This window comes from Argiope bruennichi, chromosome 4 (assembly GCF_947563725.1).
Source record: "Argiope bruennichi chromosome 4, qqArgBrue1.1, whole genome shotgun sequence".
In the NCBI taxonomy this organism is placed as follows: Eukaryota; Metazoa; Arthropoda; class Arachnida; order Araneae; family Araneidae; genus Argiope; species Argiope bruennichi.
The window spans coordinates 75,475,492-75,497,709 of NC_079154.1; the positions used below are offsets into that span (position 1 = coordinate 75,475,492).

General features: G+C 29.0%; 1 protein-coding gene across 4 annotated transcripts in view; it reads right to left on the bottom strand.

The window, feature by feature from the left end:
- Positions 1-22,218, bottom strand: part of LOC129966056 (nephrin-like) — a 171,610-nt gene that overhangs the window by 55,626 nt on the left and 93,766 nt on the right. For all 4 annotated transcript variants that reach the window (XM_056080414.1, XM_056080417.1, XM_056080415.1 and 1 more), the window contains exons 4-7: positions 21,271-21,438; positions 19,288-19,578; positions 17,743-17,954; positions 3,141-3,228 (exon numbers count right to left, since the gene is read on the bottom strand). In XM_056080414.1, the coding sequence (XP_055936389.1) occupies positions 3,141-3,228; positions 17,743-17,954; positions 19,288-19,578; positions 21,271-21,438 (759 nt within the window). The remainder of the gene's footprint in view (positions 1-3,140; positions 3,229-17,742; positions 17,955-19,287; positions 19,579-21,270; positions 21,439-22,218) is intronic.

The following is a 22,218-nucleotide window of genomic DNA, read 5'->3' on the forward strand; positions in this document are numbered from 1 at the left end:
TTTACTTTTTTTAGTTACTCAATTACTTTTTCTTTACTGCTGTTATAAAATTTTGAAACACGAATTATTCGTGATATTTAAATGTTATTTAAGATTAAATAATATTTGATGATTAAAAGAATGATTGTGAAACCTTAATTGTTCATGCTTGCATAATAAAATTCGAAAGGGTTGATCAAAATTAAAGATCAGCATTATTTTTTTATTAAAGTGATGTTAATCATATGCATTCAAATAATACAACATATATTGCAATGATAATGAAAATCCTTGCAGCAACATTCGTTGCAAAAAAAAAGAAATATTTAATCATTAAAATACCAAAATGTAATGAAATGTATGCTAAGGTAAACAATCACATAATTATTTCATTATAAAAATATATATCAGCTATTACGAATCTTTTGATACGATGTTTTAACTTCCTTGGCGTGTTTCTTGTTAATTCCGAAATATCTCAGATATCGTAGGAAACTTTTGATACATTTTGTTGCATGATAAGGAAATGGGTAGGATGGAATGTCACTTAATTAGTAGTAACATTTTCTGATATGTAGAAAACTTAACTAAGTACTTAACTAAGCAGAGAAAAATTTAACTAAATTAAATATCCAATCCATAAAAACTGTTTTAATATAGAATCAATCAATGTAAACATTTTTCTTCATTATTTTCTTAATTCTAGTTTTTTATTTATTTATATATATATATATATATAAATTAATAAAGGTCTGCACTTTTATATATGACGAATATTTAAATGAAAATATCATTCCTAAAAATAACTGGCTTGAGTTATGTAATTTTAATATTACTGAAAATTACGTGTTTAATGGTATTAATTTTTATAAACAAGTGAATGGCATTCCAATGGGAACAGCTTTCTCAAGTGCTTTAGCTAATATTTTCCTGCATTACTATGAGAAAAAAATAATTAAATATAATTTAATAAACGGGTGGAGATATATTGATGACCTACTTTTGATTAACTTCTACAATACTAATATTATTACTAATTGCTATCCAAAAGATTTAATTCTAAAAGATACAAATAAAAATCAACTTGAGGCTACCTTTCTGGATTTAAAAATCGAAATTGCTAATGATAAAACAATAGTTGGTATATACGATAAAAGGGATGATTTCAACTTTAAAATAACAAAACTATGTAACTACCATTCCAATCTAAACTCTAAAATTTTCAAAAATCTAATTTTCTCACAAGTTAACAGGATCAAAAGGGTTTTCAATAATAAAAATTCTTATATTGAAGCATCAAACATCCTCCTTAAAAATTTAATTAAAAATGAATTTCCTAGAAATTACTGTAATGTCAATTTTTTAATTAAACAAGGTATGGTTTGGGATTAATCCTTTGGCTTAAATAAAAATAGAACTTTCCTTGCATATTGGATCACTCAATAGATGGCGCTGGGAGCCTACCTCTGTTTACATAATTTACCGTTAATTTTTTTTAAAACAGGGAATCACAATCGATAGTTTAAAGTTTCCTTGACTTTTGGATGATATGTTCTGACCTTTTCGTTTTTAATTTTAATTTTAGTGCTAGTTTTTGTTTTATTGTTATTTTTGTTATTGTATTTTTACTTTGTTGTGGTTTTTTTTTCTTCTAATTTGTTATTTTGTATTTCCTTTCTGTTAAAATGGTATATCTCTTGAGCATAATTTCAGGGGATTTTCGGGTCACGAGGAATCATTATTAGACAATGTCTGTATGTCCTCATAGAAAAAATCCCTTTCTTTGAATCCCTGCCTGAGGGTGACCCTTGAAAAAGTCTTCAGGCCGGATTCCTTTTTAATATTTTTTTAATAATTTTTTTGGTTTAATTTTTATTTGATTTTTGTTTTTCCTATTAACTTGATTTTAATACTTTTGTGTGTGTGTGTGTGTGTGTATGTATATATATATATATATATAACCAATCCAAAGTAAGAAAAAGTTTGAAAACGAAACTAAAATGAAAACGAAACAAAACAGTTTCGAAATCGCAACTAAAATTTATTACCTATTTAAACTAAAACAAAAAAGGAACTTCATAGTATTTAGAGAGCGCAAATGCAGCTACTTCTAAAACACAGATGAATTGATACAAATGTATTAGAATCAAGTTAATAGGAAAAACAAAAATCAAATAAAAATTAAACCAAAAAAATTATTAAAAAATATTAAAAAAGAATCCGGCCTGAAAGGTGATTCTTTTTTAATATTTTTTAATAATTTTTTTGGTTTAATTTTTATTTGATTTTTGTTTTTCCTATTAACTTGATTCTAATACATTTGTGTGTGTGTATATATATATATATATATATATATAATTGTAGCGAAAATTGCTCCTTCCGACCAAGCGCCGATGGCTCAGTCGGCTGAACGACGCATTTCTTAGCGGCGCGGAAGGTTGCGGGTTCGAATACAAGCGAGGCGAACTGTCAAAACTTTATTTTTAATTTCAATTTGCTTTATGTCAAACTTATGTTAATTATGCAAAGTTATGCAAATTTATGTTAATTATTCTAATATGTTATTTATGTAAATTCCTAATTTTCTGCGGGCCTTCAAATTCTAGAAGGGTCTTCAACTGTATATAAGTAGTTTTTAGTAGGTTAGCCTGGTATTAAACTCTTCAGTTGATCTTGAGTGTGTTCATTTCTATTGGACTTACTACATTCACCTCATCTACATGACAATATATATAAATTTAATATATTAAAAAGTAATTATTTACTAAGCCCCGAAATTAAGCTTTCCATTTTTAAAGAAAAAGGAAATCACAATATATATAGATTGAGTTAAATGTTAAGTAATCATGATGGTGTTAAGAAAGTTTATATTTAATAGATCATGATGATTATTCCATAATATCTTAGTTCTTATTTTACTGATGTAATTTTTTGATAATTCCAAACTTAATGTAGTAACTCTTGATCTCTTATGTAATATTACATGAAATAATTGCTTCATGAATGATTTATTTATTTATTTTTTGGTTTATACGAAAACGAAACAAACAAGGTTTTATAAACAGGAAATAAAGACAAAGAGAGAAAAAAAAACTTGTGTAATGAAAATTCGTGATTATTTTATAAAGGAAAAAGAAGCTCTATAAATTATCAATACTCACAGGTTACTGTCAACTTGTGTGTCCTGTACGTCTTTTTCCGGACAGGAGGGTTTTCAGCGTAACAAGTGAACACTTTCACATCAGGATCCTAAAGGATAAAATAAAAAGGAAAACACTATTTGTCAGTAGATACCCATTTCTTGCATTTTCCTTTCGCTTGTTATATATATTAAATTTTAATATTTATAATATACTGGTATAAGGAAAAAAGCAAATACATAAGGGGTCCAAAGGCTCTAAGTGCGAACTTAGAAAAGAGAAAGGAAATGTCGATAGGAATCCTAAAATTATTCTAAAGCATGGTTCGAAATGGATAAATAACTCTACCTTCAAGGACGGTTTGTACTATTGCTTAAGAACTGTCGACTTGAGGATTTGGATATGGCCTGCACTCAGTCCATATGAAAATCATCAATGTAGATATGGATTAAATGCACTCCACAAGAATTGTACCACAAAACCCCAGCTGGCCTTGTACGGTTTAGCAAAAGAAATGAACGCGGTACTGTACGATAATACCGGGGGGGGGGGGCTGGGATATTTGCAAAAAAGACAAGCAATAAATTCTTACTTTGCTGATGGCACCAAAACGTGCTGGAATACAATGCCTTCATAATAATAATTCATACTATCTTATAAATTTATGCATAGAATTATGGGTATGGTATGGAATGGTAGAGATGCACTTTGGCACGAGATGCACTTTAGAACAAGCTGGCCCATTCACAGGGATTTTTAAACAGTTCCAGTATAAAAAGTGTAAATAAAACAAAGATATATCGTAAAACATCAAAAGTTAAGAAGATCCATGATTTATCACAATTTGACGCAAGGTTTAAAAAAATTCAAATTTTATATACTATGGAAAAAAAACACCAATTGCTTTTAAAAAGTCCAAAGTTTTGAGTGAGGTTTCTCATCCACCAGGTCCTGTAGATTTAAAATAGGTGAATGAAAGTGAGTTAAACGATCAGAAGTAAAATTGGGACATTGAGTAAGAATATGGGCAGTAAAATTGATCACACTACAATGGGGGCCTATTCAACAAACAACAAATATCTATGTGTGTATCTTGTGCGTCCAATGCGAAGACAAATTAATTTTACATCTGCGCATCGGTTCGGTAAAACTGACCACATATTTACTTTTGGTTGAATAGCATATGATTTGTTATCAACTTGAGTGCACTAAACTTCTTGCCACTTTTCATTGATATATCCTGAAACATCACAAAAGGGAACACGTCAATTGAGAGGTTCTGAAGCTAATTTTGCAGCTTGATCTGCAGGCTTATTGCCATATATTCTAACATGACTTGGTACCCAGAAAAGTATATCGGAATCTTTGCTCTTCAGTATTGATAGTTGTTCCATGACTTGTACAACAATCGGGTGACAAGAAGATTGGTACACCGTAGAGTTACGGGATACCCTATACATGTAAAATATGAGCACTACATGCAAAGGGTAAGAAGAAATAAGATTTTATTTTTATAAATACTTTATAACATCCATCTATCCACTTAATTCTGTATGTAATAAATATGTTTGAGGATGCTTTACCTCTTTTGCACATCTTCTTTATATGTTTCTTTTATTCTTAAGAAACAAGAAAACCAATCACCTTTCATGCGGAAGAATAAGTGATTAATCTTCCACCAAACTCTTCTAATATTACAGAATAATGAGTAGACTGATATCAAGTACAAGATAAAAGAAAAAGAAAAACACCGACATAATATTGGAGAAACTTAACCTCATTTCCTCGTATAATACTTTCAGGTTTTGGCAGCTTTCCATGATGATCAAAGCTCAAGTAACCGTAAAAGGCATTATTGCCAATATAAAAGTAGGTGACAAAGATCTGAATAAATGATTGTGACTGAACCACAAAAGGGAAGTAAGAGAAACTACAACAAAGATACAGAAGAATATCCGTTCTAGTTAATCGGATATCGGTTATTTAATATCTCGCTTTCATGGTTTGAAATTTATATAACATAGCAGAAATTTCGCATTGAATATATTTTAGAATAACATAGTAGAAATATCGAATTTTCTATCGACTACTTATAAATGTATGTGAATGACTCATTTCAGATTAGAAAAATAAAAATATTGCAACAGATATGAAAACGAAACTAAATAATTATTGGTATGATAAAAATTGTATTTAATTTTTGTAAAATATGAGGCTGATCCTTGATACTCATTTTATGAAACATTTTTAATTAAAAATTCAAAAATATCCAGTTTTTAAAAGTTTTGAGTGTTGAATTTCTTTTTCCATAGTTTGTGATTCCTATTATATAACTTCATTCTAGAATGCTCTCATATTTCCTGATTCAATTCCCACTTTATTATTTTATTATTTCTAACACGCGCATAGTGAAACTGCTGATCCAGTGTTTCCTACACAAGGAGGAAAGAAATAAAACTCCCTAGCATGTATATATACATTTTAAAGATACGTGAGATTCCCTTGCCTAAATCGATACATGGTAAAGAAATCCCTATCAGAATCTTACAATAAATATACTGAAGGGAAAACTTCTGCCTTTATATCGTGAGGTAAACAGACGTCAATTCGATTATCAGCTGTAAAAATTGTGACTCCCGTGGTGAAATAAATCGAAGTTAAAATTTCAAAAGTTTTTTTTTTCTTCCACGCATCTGCAAAATTATATTCTCAATAAAAACACACTTAAACCTTTCAGGGATTAATTTTCAGTTCAATAATTAATTAAATTAATCATGAAAGATTATCATCCCAAAGTAGAAAATCAGAAGGAAAAATTGAATACAATTTTTCATAGTATTTATACAAATTAATTATGAATTAAAATGTACTATGCGAACATAATTAAATTATGTGACTATTTACTTTTATATACTAATAAAAATGAGCATTTAAAAATTTATTGGTAATTAAATTTATTGGTAAAAATAGATCCAGGAAAAGGAATGAAGTTAAACACATAAATATATTTTTGAATCTGAAATATTGTTTCCTCTCGTAATTAGTCTCATAGTATAGAAGAAAATTGTACAGATAAAATTTACAAATATTGAATAGATGTCAGATCAATGATTCCCGTCTGAGAGACCATTTGAGGATTTTCGCGTCAAAAATGAATGCCCTCGAATGTGCTGGAATTCTGGTGATATCTCTATTAGGAATCAAGGTACAGAACCCTTCTAGATCTCTTCAATGCCCTATTATGGGAAGTTTAAAAACGGAGACAGTTGTCGAGTGAATTCTTTCTTTGAATTGTTTAATTCTAACAAATTGCCTTCTGAGCGCGATTGTTTAAAAACGTTTTGGTACTCGGTTGTTTTTTTTTAATGTACTTATGTACGCTTTAGCTGTGCTTACTGCTTGTGTTTTCACGTGAAATAAAGCATTTTATCTGCTATCAGGAGTTTCACAGTACGAATGGATTTTCCATAACAACATTAAATTGCAAATATTAAAAATAATATCCTTTTTTCTAATAAATGAAGTATGTTACCCTGAGAGAAAAAGGCCATCATAATGGTTGATTATGATAAGATCGTTACCTTCTGACAGCATGCATTTTACTATTTAAGTCAATCTGAAAGGGCTCAAAGTTTCAAGTAAAAATTTGTTAGTTTTTTTTTTAAATGTATAATTCAAGTGATTTGGTTAAATTTATAATCGCTTCTAAAGTAACATTTTTTCAATTAAAATTACAATTAATTTATTTATTAGAATATTCAGAATGTTTACATAGCAAAGCTGATTTATCTGAAACATTCAAACTCAGATGAACAAAAACATTCTTGCGATAGGCGTAGCACATGTAAAATATTTCCTGAAACGTCTCAGGACCAATCACTGAAGAGGGTCCGTCTCCAATAAGATAAGGAAATGCTATTCATAAGAAATCCTTCCATAGAAGAAAATGTTGCCTTTAGGTAGTATTTCTCTTCTTCCAATAGATACGACAAACGTGCAGAAAGTTCTTTACTATTGTATATCAGATAAGTCTTGTGGCATACAAGATTTATGGGTACACAGTTACCACTTGCCTCCACTCCTTCAAGAGAAACTCTTAATATAATACGATACGTCAAGTAACCATGGCAACAATGATCCTTTCTCTGTGCCACAGAAAATCCAAAAAAGTAAAAGCAAATCCTAAGCACCTGAACGTGATACGACAGAGCTGAACACTGAGCTTTTCTCGCCTTGAAAAATGAAGCAAAATTCGATTCCTCAATCTTATAAACCTGATTTATTTCGGAAACGCCACTGCTGAACCTGCGCCACTTTTTCAATTCCAGGCGAATTATAATATATGTGTTGGTATATCATGTAAAAATAAATATATGTTTTTATATCCAAGAAGCATATATTGGCGCTGAAAACCTTTTGGAAAGTTCATTATTTTTGTTTAATTTTCTATTCATAGAAGAATATAATATTTAAAAAATTATAAAAAAATATTTATGAGCAGTCTCAAATAATATATATATTTTTTAAAAATTTATAATGCAATTTCTCTTTTGATATTCCTAAAGAGGTCTCCTTTACATCGAAACAAACTATGTAATCTCGGGTGTTTTTTTTTTCTCTTATAAATGGATTTTGTTTAAATTTCATAGTTGAAAAATATGAATTCAAGATTTGTAAGCATATTCTATGGTCTCTGTTCATTAAAGGAAATCAGATCTTTCTATTAATATCTGACAAAAAAAAATGACATTTGAACTTATTTAGTATAAGTAAGTCGTTAACTTGCATATAAAATTCTATTAGTCAATTAATTATCCCATTTTTTTCTTATTTTATAGTCTAGCTTTAAATAATCTAAAACAACAGCTAAATATGTCACATACAAATCTAAAAAAAGAAATCAGATGATTGTTTTACTAAATTACATAAAATAAATATATTTCAGTAAATTTAATCGATGTTTATTATGATGTCTTAATTATTGCCAATTAATATTATTCATTGTCAGTATAAACTGTTATAAATGGAATAAACTATTACAAAAAGAAAGACAAGCCTGCAAAATTTGTAGTACTATTTTATTTTTATTTATTTATTTATTTTTACTTATTGTACACAAAATTGATAGTATTTTCTGCTTTATAATATGATCATATTTATTCAAAAGCTTTATAAGGTTAAATTTCATATTGGGCGGTTCAATAAGCTGTGTAATAACATGTGTTTATTATAATAAAACCGAAAATACGATAATCTCAGATATTAGAATTATAGCTAAAAAATTTCCAAAAACGTGTTTCAGAAGAGGCCGACTGCATTACATCACATTGGGGAAAAACTAAATAGAAAGTCATCCACTTAGTAACTTAAACATTAATTAATATATTTACAAAAAGTCATAAAATGATAAATAAAAATTTTTCTGTTCAAATATGCATTGAAAATAATGACCATTAATTTCAAAGAATTCTCCAAAATAATTATCAACACAGAAATGCGAAATATTTTGAAAATTTTTGTCAAAGAAAGATATATATATATATATATATATATATATATATATATATTAGCACATTCACATGATACCTATATCATTTGCTCTTTCACCGTACATGTAAGAGCTTGAAAAAAGTTATTTTTTATTATTATTTTAAGAAGGAAAAAAAACGAATGATTCCTTAAGACTAATTACTGGAAAGCAGTTCCCCTGAAGAAGATTAAGGAATGATTCATCGTATAATATAGACTTTATTGCTGCATTTTTAAGATGTGCAACGGTTATTGAAAACATGAAAAATCAAAATGTGTGTGCTTATTAACAAATTAACAAAAATCGTCAGAAAAGATAAAATTTTCATTATCATTATTAGTTGGATCAATCCAAATAACTTCACTCCTGATGTGAATTGCTATATAAATACTATAATAATAAAAGGATTACCCACACCCAAAACTTTCCGATGCACCCGAAGCAGTTTCAATGGTCATCGTCGTAACAGCAAGTAGGTGCAGAAACTGACGCTGATTCACAAAGAACATTACCGACACACTGCAATGGTCCTCCCACTTTCAGTATAAGGTTTATAAATATTATAAAATATTTTTTAATACTCTCTTGCAATGATGTTATTTAAATTTTAAACTACTCTTATTCTTTCATATTTTCAACGACAATTCTGAACATTTTTTCCTATGTTGTTTAAATATAAAATGACAATTTTATATAAATAAATCCTTTATTGAAAGTAAAATTTTAACATCATACTTTATTATGAAAATAATCTTTCATTATTCTTCTAGAGGTAAAAAACTGTAATTTCAGTGAAGTTAAATTTTCATAGTATGACGCAGAATTAAAATACCGATTTGAAATCTGGAAAATCTCATCTTTTGTATATACATGAAACAGTTAATTCTTATCACAAAGAAAGATAAGAGCTGTCAATAACTTTTTTCTGAAATATTTTTACTGTGTAAGAACTGGTAAAATTATTTTGAAACTTTTAGGTAGATAGATCAGAAATTATGAAATTTTGATTTAAACTATCAATGTGCCCTTAAAAAGATATTGTAACCAATCCCTCGATCTTGCGGGAAAGCTTGATGGGCCCATCGAAGAGCAACCCCACTTAGCATGACGGAACAAATGATGATACTGGATGATATTGGACGGATCCATATATCCATTCAACTTTCTAGAAAATATCTGTAAATCTTTCTTCTTTACTATGGCGCTAACCGCCCAGGGAAGTACTATTACAGATTCAGAAAGATAATTTCCTCTTAGGAAGGAAGGATTAAGTAAGGTAATTGAATGGTATTCTGGGAAATATTTTCAATAGAGAGGACTTATTTTTTATTATTTCCTAATTGTTCACAGGTAAAGTAGATATTCTATTAGTAATGAAAATCAGATTGTTCTGGTCAAATTCAATATTTACAGCAAACATTTGCCTCTATATCTCCTTTCGGAAATGCACTACAGCAAGACATAACTGCAGACTGTAGCAATAATATTCCTCCCCAAGCATTAGTGAAAATCCAAAAAAGTAAGAAACTGATTCTAAACACTTGAATGTGATACAACAAAAACTGAATTATTCTTAATTTTTTTTTTCTTCTATTTTATGAAGCTGTTTTAAATATAAAAAATTGCGTTTATTTAATTTAAAATGTAAGAAAATGGCGATACGATAGTCTCAGTGTCATATGAAAATACGCCAATATCACGAACTCCAGGGATGAAGAAATTTGTGCCCTAGAAACCGCTTTGCCTTGGGTCAACTTAAAATCAGCAAAATATTTTTTTTAAATCTTTCATTTTAATGAATCAATTACATTGAAAGAAATCGACGTATTTTACTAGCTTCAATGATATCTTTCTATAATAATTTTTTATTGGAATATCTGGCTACCCATTTGAAAGTGGATATATTATGTTTACATTATTGCAAATTATGTATATATAATTACAAAAAATAATGTTAAAAGAATGTAGTGACTTTTTAATGTTTTTTTATGTATTTGAAGAATGCTAAATTAATTAGGCACATTTCACCATTTTTAAAATTCTCTGAAGTTCTGCATTCTTTAATTGTCTTGATGACATGTACTTAGTTTCTTCATTCTCAATCAGTCTGGTATTAAATCTTTACACTTTCTTCCATTAAATTTTAAATAATGGCAGTTCACATTAAAGTTATCGTCATTATTATTAAAGCAGCAATATCTGATTCGATATATCTGTCACCAATGGCTATTAAGCCGAAACTATTGAATATTTACCATCATTTGAATCATTTTTTTCTTGCAATACTTTTGCATAAGATGGTTTCTGAATTTTTTTTTTCCACAATTCTATCACGTAATTCCATTGCCAAAATCAGGCATTCCGCACCCAGAAGAGTTCGAAAATCTTGTATGACAAGTGAAGGATATGTAAAATATTTCCGGAAACACCTCACGACCAATCACTGAAGAGGGTTCCTCTCCAATAAGATAAGGAAACGTTATTCTGAGGAATTCCTTCTTCCGAGGGGAAATGTTGCCTTAAGGTAGCATTTTTCTAACTCTAACAGATACGGTAGACGTGCCGAAAGTTCTTTACTATTGTATATCAGATAGCTCTGGTGGCATTCAAGATTTATGGATACACACTCACTACTTGCCTCCATCCTTTCCTTCAGACTCTTAATGTAATACGATACGCCAGGTAACCATGGCAACAATGATCCTTCCCTAGTGCCATAGAAAATCCAGGAAATAAAAACTGATCCCAAGCACCTGAACGTGATGTGACAACGCTGAACAGTGCTTGTTTGGAGCCTTGAAAAATGAAGAAAAATTCAATTCCGTCCCATTTATGAATCTGATTTATTACGAAAATTTTTATACAGGGGCGATAGAATCAATTTATGAGTTTCGGAAGAATTACAATATTGATAGGTCGATAACAAACAAATACTCATGCCAGATTCCTCAACGTTACAGTTCGTGCTATTAGTTTGTTTTCATTTATTTTAACGACATTTTCTGAAAATGTAAGCTAAATATGTACGGAAAATATTGGAAATCATATATCATTAAATACAAAATTATTAGAAAAATGTATTGAATATAATAATGGATACAAATATTGTTTCTATCTCTTAAAAGGGTCACTTATTTTAATTCCCAGTGCTTTATTCATATCTATATTATTGACTGAAGTCAGGGTATCTATTTTTTTATTGTAAAATTAAATTTAAAAAACAGAGAAATTTCTTAAACTGAAACGGACTAAGTAATTATTAATTATAACATTTCATCAAATTAACTATTTTTCTTTATTAATTTGCTCTAAGGAATAATGTCATTTTTATTAGCTTTTACGTATTTCCTTATAAAGTGTCATCTATTCTAGTAATTCTCACATATATTAGGGAAAGAATAAGATAATCATATTTATCAAAAAATATTCAATCCAGATATGCGACCTCAATCTTACCAATAATAGGGTCAAGTGTAAAATCATCCAATTGATATCGGGAAGACTTATCGAAAATTGCCAATTCATCAATTGATTGTTTTTCGGTAAACTTTGGGTTTAAATAATAACAGTTGATAGGCATCAATTTGCTTGTATCTCTCATTAGTGCTATCATGTGACAAACAAGTTCGGCAGTCCAAAATTTCCATACGCACAAGACGTCTTATATCCCACGCTTATAGTTATTTCCCTCTAAAACTAACTAAAACTCAAATGAACTTAACCAAATTAGAAATAAATAAATATTAAGTTTAAATGCAATAAAGGAACCAAAAGGAACGAAATAATTCCGGCCTGAAGACTTTTTTAAGGGTCATTCTCAGGCAGCGATTGAAACCAGGGATTTATTTTTGTTTGAGGGTCTGACTTTCATCCAAAATATTGACCCCTCGTGACCCAAAAATCCCAAGAAATTGTGGTTTTGGAGATAAGAATTAGTATCATAAAATCAAAAACAATAAATTACACTATAATAAGCAAAATATAATTTCAGAAGTTTTTAAATTCTTAAATTTTTTAAATAAAAAAAATTTTAAGATTCAAAAATCCCTGGTTTGAATCCCTGCCCGAGAGTGACAGTTCAAAAAGTCTTCAGGCCAGATTCCTCATTTCTTTCTTTTTGGTTCCTTTTTTTTTTTTTGCATTTAAACTTAATATTTATTTATTTCTAATTATTATTATTAAGTTTATTCTAAACTTAATATTTTTTTTATTTCTAATAAAAAAAGTTAATAAAAAAAGAAAATTTTCAAATATTTAATAAAAATTAAAATGTATAGTGAATGCGATTAAAATATATTTGCATAAAATATTTCTATTAGCACGTCACGCTTTTGAGATTCTGTTTCGATATTTATATTGTGAATTAAAAAAGTATTTATTTCTTTTCTAGTTCACCATGAAATATTTGTTATCTTTATTTGCTTTTAATATTTTGACCAAATTTCAAAGATAACCATTTATCCCATAATATTTTCAGAACATCACTCCATGTTAAATAAATTTGGAATTTTAAGTAATTGTTTTTTCCTTTCTAACAGTTTCCGTCGGAGTATAAAAATAATTTAAGTACACAATGCAGAAAAATGAAAGTAGTTGAGTTTTTACACTTGGTATTCTTCTCTCGCATAATTGCCACAATTTACTCATGAATGGAGCCTATTCACGAACAAAACATGCGACATAATAATGATATGTAATTACCCGAGTGCAGGAAATGCCTAAAATGCATTATGCATTAGTTTTTGCCCAAGAAAGCAACATATATTACACCTATTAAGGGAAAATTTTCAATATTTCCCACAAATGCAACATTATAAATTGAGTGACTAAGGAAAAGACTTGAATAAATAATTTATTCTCACTTCCTTTCACTTAAAAACTAAGCATTTTGTTTATTTCGCGAAAATAATTGGTTTTTTTATAAGCAACACGGTCAAAAGCGAATTTAAGCATTGAATAAAGTAGAGTTTTTATCTCCTTATACAGAGAATGCAGAAAAAAAGCCGATCCATTTTAACAATTTATTATTCCAACCTGATTTTTTTTTTCGAAAATCAATAAATTAATTTTTTTAAATTTTTCAGTGTTTATACCATTGCCAAGACATGGTCGACTAAGCGTAATTTCCTGTTCGAGCTCTATATGTACAACTGCTTACACAATGATAGAAACAGAACATACTAATATACATAGGATACAATTTACACTGGATGTTTTCCTCTTAAATTTTCTTAGGTTCCGAGGGTAAGTTCCGTTAACGTCCGACCAAATATTAAGTATAATCATTACGATAATTTCTTTCCAATTCATGTAATAACCGTAATTTTATTGTAAAAAATTAACTGTAGTTAACTGAAATACATTTAATCTTATATATAGGATAAAATTAAGAAAAAGGGATATAGTATTAATATAGGATAAAATTAAGGGGAAAGGATATATAATTAATATAGAATAAAATTTAAAAAAACTGCCTATTGCCAATATCAAATAATTTAGTAAAACTAACATTCAAAAATATTGTAATTACAGCGAGAAGGATAGAAACGACAGTTATCTTTTAAACATAATTCATCCCTTGTGCGGATACTGGCTCTCTTTATGATTTTAGTATCCAGTTTGCATGTGTAAAATTAAGGCGACTAGGGGATACAACCCCCCCCCTACTTTTTCCGTTCACCAACCCCCAAAATCACGTTGTGATTGTTTTAGTTACATTATCCCAGTTCATTGCACTCTGTCCGCATATAGTTAAGAATTTTTGCTGATAAGAAATTATAATTATTTCGAATTGCGTAAATTTTTAACATTAGAAATTTTTAATAAATTTCTAAAAAATAATTAATCAATTTTTAAGAATAAAATTTTCGTGAAGCAGAGAAAGGCAAATGCAAATGCTAGAAGGAGAAAAAAATAGATAATTCAAAGATGTTATGTTAAAATTCAAAATTGTTTACATTAGTCTGAAATAACCCACACAAAGATGAAGAGGAATTCACAAGAAAAGTGATGGGTATCCGAGAGGCTTAAGACCGATTTCGAGAATCATTTCACCCATTTTTGTCACCACAGAGGCTTACTTATCTTATTGATGTGATATGCAATAAATCCGTCAACATTTCCGGAAAATTCAACAAATTTCTTAAAACATACTTTTTTAATTGTTGCGACGTTTCATGTACTTTACTTTTTTTTCTCAGAACATACCAAGAAAAATAAGAGTCCTGAAATAGTTGATGAATGAATGATTCTTCAACACTTTCAACAGCCTTATCTCGTTTTCAATGATTTCGATTTATGCATGATGTAAGCTTATATTTTCGCAATATCCAACTCCAAAAAAAAGCATTGTCTCAGAATTTCTTCAGATCCAAGTACATAATCCGAATGTGCGACCTGTTGCCAAATCAGGAATAACACATTCTGTTTGATTTTATGTTTACATAAACGTTTTACATATATAGAAAACATCGACATACAAATAAATTAAAAATTAGTGATCATGTCCTTTTAGAATATTTTAATTTAACCTTTATTAGAATATTTTATGCATTTTAATTTAACCTTTTAACCATTATCTAATTATAAATATCTTCCAGTTCGGAAATTTTCTGCATTGCTTATTAAATTAAGATTCTATGCATTATTTGAAATACTTGTGAAGTGTACATAATTTTTGTGTCTTTTTAGCAATACTAAATGCTTTAATTTCAGTCTTCAAGTTTCCCTAGCGATTATTCAATGCCAGGATAAAGCATGGATACAACGCTTACGAAAATGAGGCATTCATGGAATTTCTTCAATTTTGACAGGAGTATCACTAGTCGATATGAGTCAAAACCCTTTGGTGCTTTGAAATAATAGCAATTACTATCATACTGAAGAAATGCGAAATTAAAAAACTTATCATCATCAAATAATTAAAAAATATAAATTCTTTATGTATATGTCATAAAATAAACGAATATCAAATGGCTTAATTTTATCTATTACATTGCGCTCTAACATATTTTACCTCTAAAATATTGAATCTGTATATTAATCATTCTGAGTAGGCTCAGTATCTAAATTATTTTTGTCCTTTAAAAATGAAGTATCTACTACTAGATATTCAAGTAAAGAGGAAGAATGCTAATGGTACATCATAGTTTAATTACTCATTACTAGAGATTGCAATACCGGTATACCGGGATACCGAATACCGGTATTTTGAGCCATTTGTACAATTTTGTAATACCGGTATTCACAAGTTTAAATACCGGTTTTTCGGTATTTACTAAAAAAAATTTTAATTGTCTCTACTATGTTCAGGAATCGCGAACATAGCAAAATAGTATATGTTTTTGTTTTTATGTCTCCCTAACGGGCGAAATTAATTAGCTAATTAATTGCTTACATCTAAATTAGCGAAACATGGATTATCTCTGAAAGAAAATATTGTATCCATAACGACTGATGGAGAAACAATTATGAAAAAAGTTGGAAAGTTGATTGGTGCAAATCAGCAGTTGTGCTATGCACATGGAATTCAATTACGACTAATAGATGTATTATACCAAAAAAATAAAGAACAGAAGAATCCAAATACTGTGGATATAGAAACTTCGGATTCCAAATTTGAAGAGACTAAGAGTGAGAGTGATATTGACAATGAAGATAATGACAATGTAATTGTTGAAGAAGATATTGCTAATGGGGATGAAATATTAACCTATCAAGAATTGCTTTCTATAATTTATAAAGTTTGAAAAATTGTTAAGATATTTAAACGTTCCCCAATAAAAAAGGATATGTTACTAAAACATATACTAACTGAAAATAAAACAGAATATATGTTAATATTACATTCTAAAACACGTTGAAACAGTTTACTTCCAATGATGGTACGATTTTTGAAACTGAGAAATCCAATCCAAAAAACAATAATCGACTTAAACCTCAAAATTAATTTTTCAGGTAGTGAATTCGACTTAATATCCAAAACTATATCAGCTCTACTTCCAATAAAACTGACTGTTGAGGCATTATGTCGGAGAGATTCTAATTTATGCAACTAATGCAACAATAAATTTCATGTTGCAGTCACTGAAAGAACAGCACACATCACTATCTGAAGAATTATATATTACATTGAAAACTCGCACAGAAGAAAGGCATACCGAAATAGAAAATGTCTTATGGTATTTACATAATTATAATGATTTTAAAAATGAAAATGAAAAAGAAGAAAAGAAAATAACCAATTCAAATTTGATTAAGTTTATAGTAAATTTTCTTAAAACTTTTTATCTACAAACCTATCCATGTTCAGAAGAATTCGGTTCAATTATCGAAGATTATGATGTCACTACTGTCGATAGTGAAAAGGAATTGTCTCTTGAACAAAAATTAGAATGAGCGATAAATAAAAAAATTTCAACAAACCAAAATACAATACAGAAATCAGCTATATCCAAAACCATCTGACGAGAAATCAATTTATTTGAAGATGAGGGATTTAGAGGTAAATACTTGGAAAAAGTATATCGCGCATTGCAAACAGTACCACCAAGTAGCGTAGATGCCGAAAGAGCGTTTTCGACAGCTGGTAATTTTTACACAAAATTACTTTTCAGGCTTAATGACAGTACAATTGATGAATTATGTTTTTTAAGATCACATTTCAAAAATTTGTAATAGTACCACAGACTGAAAGTGATATTTACCCTTTTTTTGTGATTTAAATAAATAAGACGTTCCTTCACTTTTTTGTGATTATATAATGTTATAATTTATAAGTTACAAATTATTTTTTGTGATATTTACACTCTCTAACGAAACTGGCAAATAAAACAAAGAAAACACCTGTGTTTTCTTTCTTTTTCTAAAATTTCTAATACCGGTATTAAAATCGTTATCCCGGTATTAAGATTTAAAAAATACCGAATACCGGTATTGAAATTTTGGTCCGATATTGCAATCCCTATTCATTACAAATGGAAATTCTGCTGGATATTGTAGCAAAGATATCTTTTAGATAGTTCTAATCTACTGGATACTTCAGTAAAGAGAAGGAATGCTCATGATAGACGAGCTTGACAAGGAAGAATTTACCTGCCTAGTGAGAGTGATGGTAAGGTTCGAGGAGGTCACCCAGCCGTCAGCCATCTTGTTGGTGACCGACTCACCCCCAACCACTCGGGAACCGTCTACCACCCACGTGATTTGAGAAGGCGGGTTGCTGACCTCAGTTGAACACGTCAGGGTGATGGTATCGCCTCTTTTTGCTTGTAGAGGCCCGACCAGTTTCACATTGGAGGGGGGAACTATAAAAAGTAGATGCACATTTATATATATATATGTGCATACTTACATGGATGTACAAAAATTAGATTTACATTTTTATCATTTTTAATTAGATGTACAGAGGTTTTATGTTATATGCTTATATATCATTTTTTATTTGCTTCAATTACATTACTCCTTTAATTAATACATCGAATATTTTCATTCCTTATTGGTCTAACATATAAGATAGACGATTCATAGGAACTTCCAAGAAGCAATCTTTAGTTTCTATTCTTTTGGATATCGTAACAATGGTTCTCATTAAAATTGAAACATTCCGAAGGAATAAGCTAATGGAATGGCTATAACAAATTTTAATAAATCAATTTTCTTAAACGTTTAATTTTTTTTTATTTTAAACTTTAAATTTCATTAAAACAATATATAACCGTAAATATTGCATTGCTTTTCCGTTGAAAGTCGTTTTTTACGACCTTTTATAAATTCGAACTATTATTTTTAAATGAGTTTAGCAACATCTTATAATAAAGAGGTTCGAATATGCATTTTTAGATTTTTCTCTCTCGAGAATTTTATGCGAAATTTTATAGCGATCTGAAATTTAGGAACGAAGTTTCAAGTTTGATACAGTTAATTTTTTGTGTTTTCAATTATCACTTTCATATGCAAACAAATAGATAGCAGAACATTTAAAAAATTTAGTCCGATATCTAAAAAAAAGATAATTTATGAAGTAATAAAATAATAATTTATCAGGTTATAAAATAATATTCATGATTTCTTCGACTTAGCTTGTTGAATTTTTTAATTGTAACTTACGCATGTAAAGTAGTGTACAAATACTAAGACTTCCTGCTGATGAAGTGTATCTAATATTTAATAAAATTCACCTATAATAATGAGTATACCAAGATATTTTATACCAAATTGTATTTCATGTATTTTATGCCATTTTTTTCATTTAACTTGTTCCATGTATAAGCTATAGTATTCACGATATAACATTTAGATCATGTTTCATTCTGAAATAGATTTTTTGGTCTCAATGAGGTCTGGAACCTAAAATTCATCAAACTTTAGATTCTAAATTTTTGATAATTTACGTAATCTCTATTTGTCCATTTAATGGGGAAAAAATTAGAGCTAATTTTCCCAAAATAAGTCATTAAAACTTATTTAAATTTATCAAATGAATTTTAGAGTTGTAGTCCTTTTTGAAATAGTTTTGCATTATCAAATGTGGGGGAAAACTTCGGTGGTGAAAATCAATTTTTTTATGCCGTAATTTATTCTACTCATTTGATCCATTTATAAAGTATAACATTCATTAAAAACGATTATATAACTCACAATGTACACTCAGCTTGACTGAGGCTGCAATAGGCTCTTCAATCTCATTACTGGACGCTTCGCAGCGGTAGACTCCATTGTTGTCAGTCGCGTCCACTCTAAATGTGTGGATGTTGGTGGTGACGTGCCCCCTGACTGTGTAAGTGGCGTCCACCTGTACATTTCCTCTCTTCCAGATGAGCTGGGGTGGGGGATTACCTCCGCGGGTGATGCATGCCAGTGTCAGCATGTCTCCGGACGTCACGACATCCCCTTCGATATAACCCTCGATTTGCGGAATACCTGGAGCATCTGGAAACATAACGTATCATGTCAGAATGGTAATTGAAGGAAACAGATAATGAGATATGAAGGGTTTAAATGGATTAAATATTTCTCAATTAAGAGTATATGATAAATTGAAGCTTTATATAGCAAAATTTTGCATTAAATTCTATTTAAATTAAAATTCATTGTCAGGGCTTTTTAATATCTTCAAATAATATTAAGTTACACTGTTGCAAAATTAAAAACTTAATTACATTTTACGTTTATTATTACCGAAATAAAATAGAAGAAAAGGATAAATTGGGGTTTTATTATGCCTTTCATAATAATTTTTTTTTAAATCTTTATAATTATTAAGAATTTCTAAAAACATTGGTAATTCAATAAAGTAAAATCAAAAAGATTTTTTTCGGTCACAAAGCTATTATTACAGGAAAAAATATCATTCTGGTAAGTATTTTTATTGAATCAAATCAAAGTAGTGATAGCAATAACTATATAAAATAATAACTGTATAACTACTTAAATTATTCTTTATTATTTTATAAATTTATTAAAATTAGCATAAATGAGTTTTAATTGAATAATATCAGTATACAAAGTATTAAAAAATATAAACTTATCAATCAATTTTAAAAAAATGCATTTGTTGTGAATTTTTTAATCGCTTAATGAATTAATGATCTTCTTAATATAAACCGTATTACGAAGATAATTTTAAATTCGTATATATATTCGTAATATAAAGCTTATTACGAAGATAATTTTAAATTTATATATATATCCATAATTTTATACCAAATATTTCTTCTTTTGTCATCATAGAATTTTATTTCATTTGTTCCATCAGAAATTAACTTTTATCATGATGAAGTAAAACAGATGTAAATTGTTTAGTATTTGAAATCCTATACAGTAAAATTTTTAATACTAAAAAAAATAGTTATATATTAATCAACTTTGTATTATATCTTGATAAAAGTTTGGCGATAATAAAGTGATGCTTTGAATTTCACTGGAAATTTCTTTAAGAGATTTAATGATCAGTAATTTCGACAACAAATCAAATCTGGTTAAATTTGATTAGTCGAATATGATTAATCATCCAGTCTGAATTAAAACACATCGTCTTGAAAATCAGTTTAAATTAATGAATCCCTTTTTGCTCTTCTTGGAGATTATTAATAATTTTTGGTGCAATCCGGAATTGGTGTATTATGAAAGTGAAAAATCGCACAAACAAAAAAATTAACTCAAAAGAAATCTTAAGAAGTCTTAATTTATTTATTTACACAAAAATCCAATCACATGCTTATATTGAACACATTTTATTTAACTTTACAATAATTTTAGTAAAGGTAGGTTTTTATTTTTTATTTGTAGCCTTTAAGGGCTCACATAAAGGAATTAGAGATAGCATATATATGCTATCTAGACTAGAGATATGTATTAAATATTTTAAATTTCCTATACTTTCTCTCCTTGTGTTATGAATATTTACAAATAATGAAAAAAATTAATAATATGTAACCACACCAGCTTTGGAAGAGATCACAAATCTAATCTCTTAGTCTCTAGAAGAAGCAGTACCCCAGAAGTTCTTACAGAATCCCCATTTCAACAGGTGTGTTCCATCTCTTCCATTGTTTCAACATCCATCCCTTAAACTAAAAAAGCAACAAAATTTATTGCTACTGAGTGTAATGATGTACTTACGAAGCACATTGATGGCAACTGAGCACCTGAGATACCTCTCGAGAGAAGGGTGGCGAGCTTCGCAGGAGTAGATAGCACCATTGTCGTCCACCCGGGGGTAGAGAGTGATTGAGCTGGTTGTCGTATAACGACGGTGTTTGTCTTCGTCGAAAGACATCTCGGCGTCCTCTGCACATACAGAAAGAGATATAACAATTTCCATTAATGATATTTTCAATATTAACACTAATCAATAAAAAAACTGCAAAGAGAAAATTATTTATAATAATAATATTCTTTAAATATCCCAATAAACAATTCGAGAAACAAATTCAGAGACGTGATAGTAGGCATCAAGAGGAAGGAAAATTACGATGGAACATAAGTTCGAACTACCAAGTTTAGTCGATGGAAATCTCAAAAGTAGAGTAGTCAAACGAATACATGGATTACCAGCAATCAACATTCGTTGATGTCAGCTATGAAATAGCCTACTAGGTACAACTCCGAGCAATTTCTATAAAAATTTCCCACCCGTCTCCTTTCTGATGTTAAATCTGATGTGTCATTTACATTATAATCCTCCTTTGGAACAAATAAATAGTTTCTACTTATTAATGACCCTTTTTGTTCCTTTAGGCACGACACCCCTCTTCGCACAAAACTATTTTTGCAATTTTTTTTCTATTATACTATGTCTATGAACCCTTGTTATATGGCAATTCTTTATTCTCTTGATACATCTTATAACCCCTCTGAATCTGCTGGTCTAATTCGACATCAACCTGTGTATGAGTTCTTGGGTGGTTACATTTCTAGGCAAGAAAGTTTGAAAAAGAAAAGCGAGAAATAATCATGAACCAATAAAATATAAAAATCAATTTTTGTGACACAAAATTGATACTCATAATCTTATCAGCTTTGTACTTTTCATCACTCTAATTTTCTTGGCTCAACTCTTCAGAACAA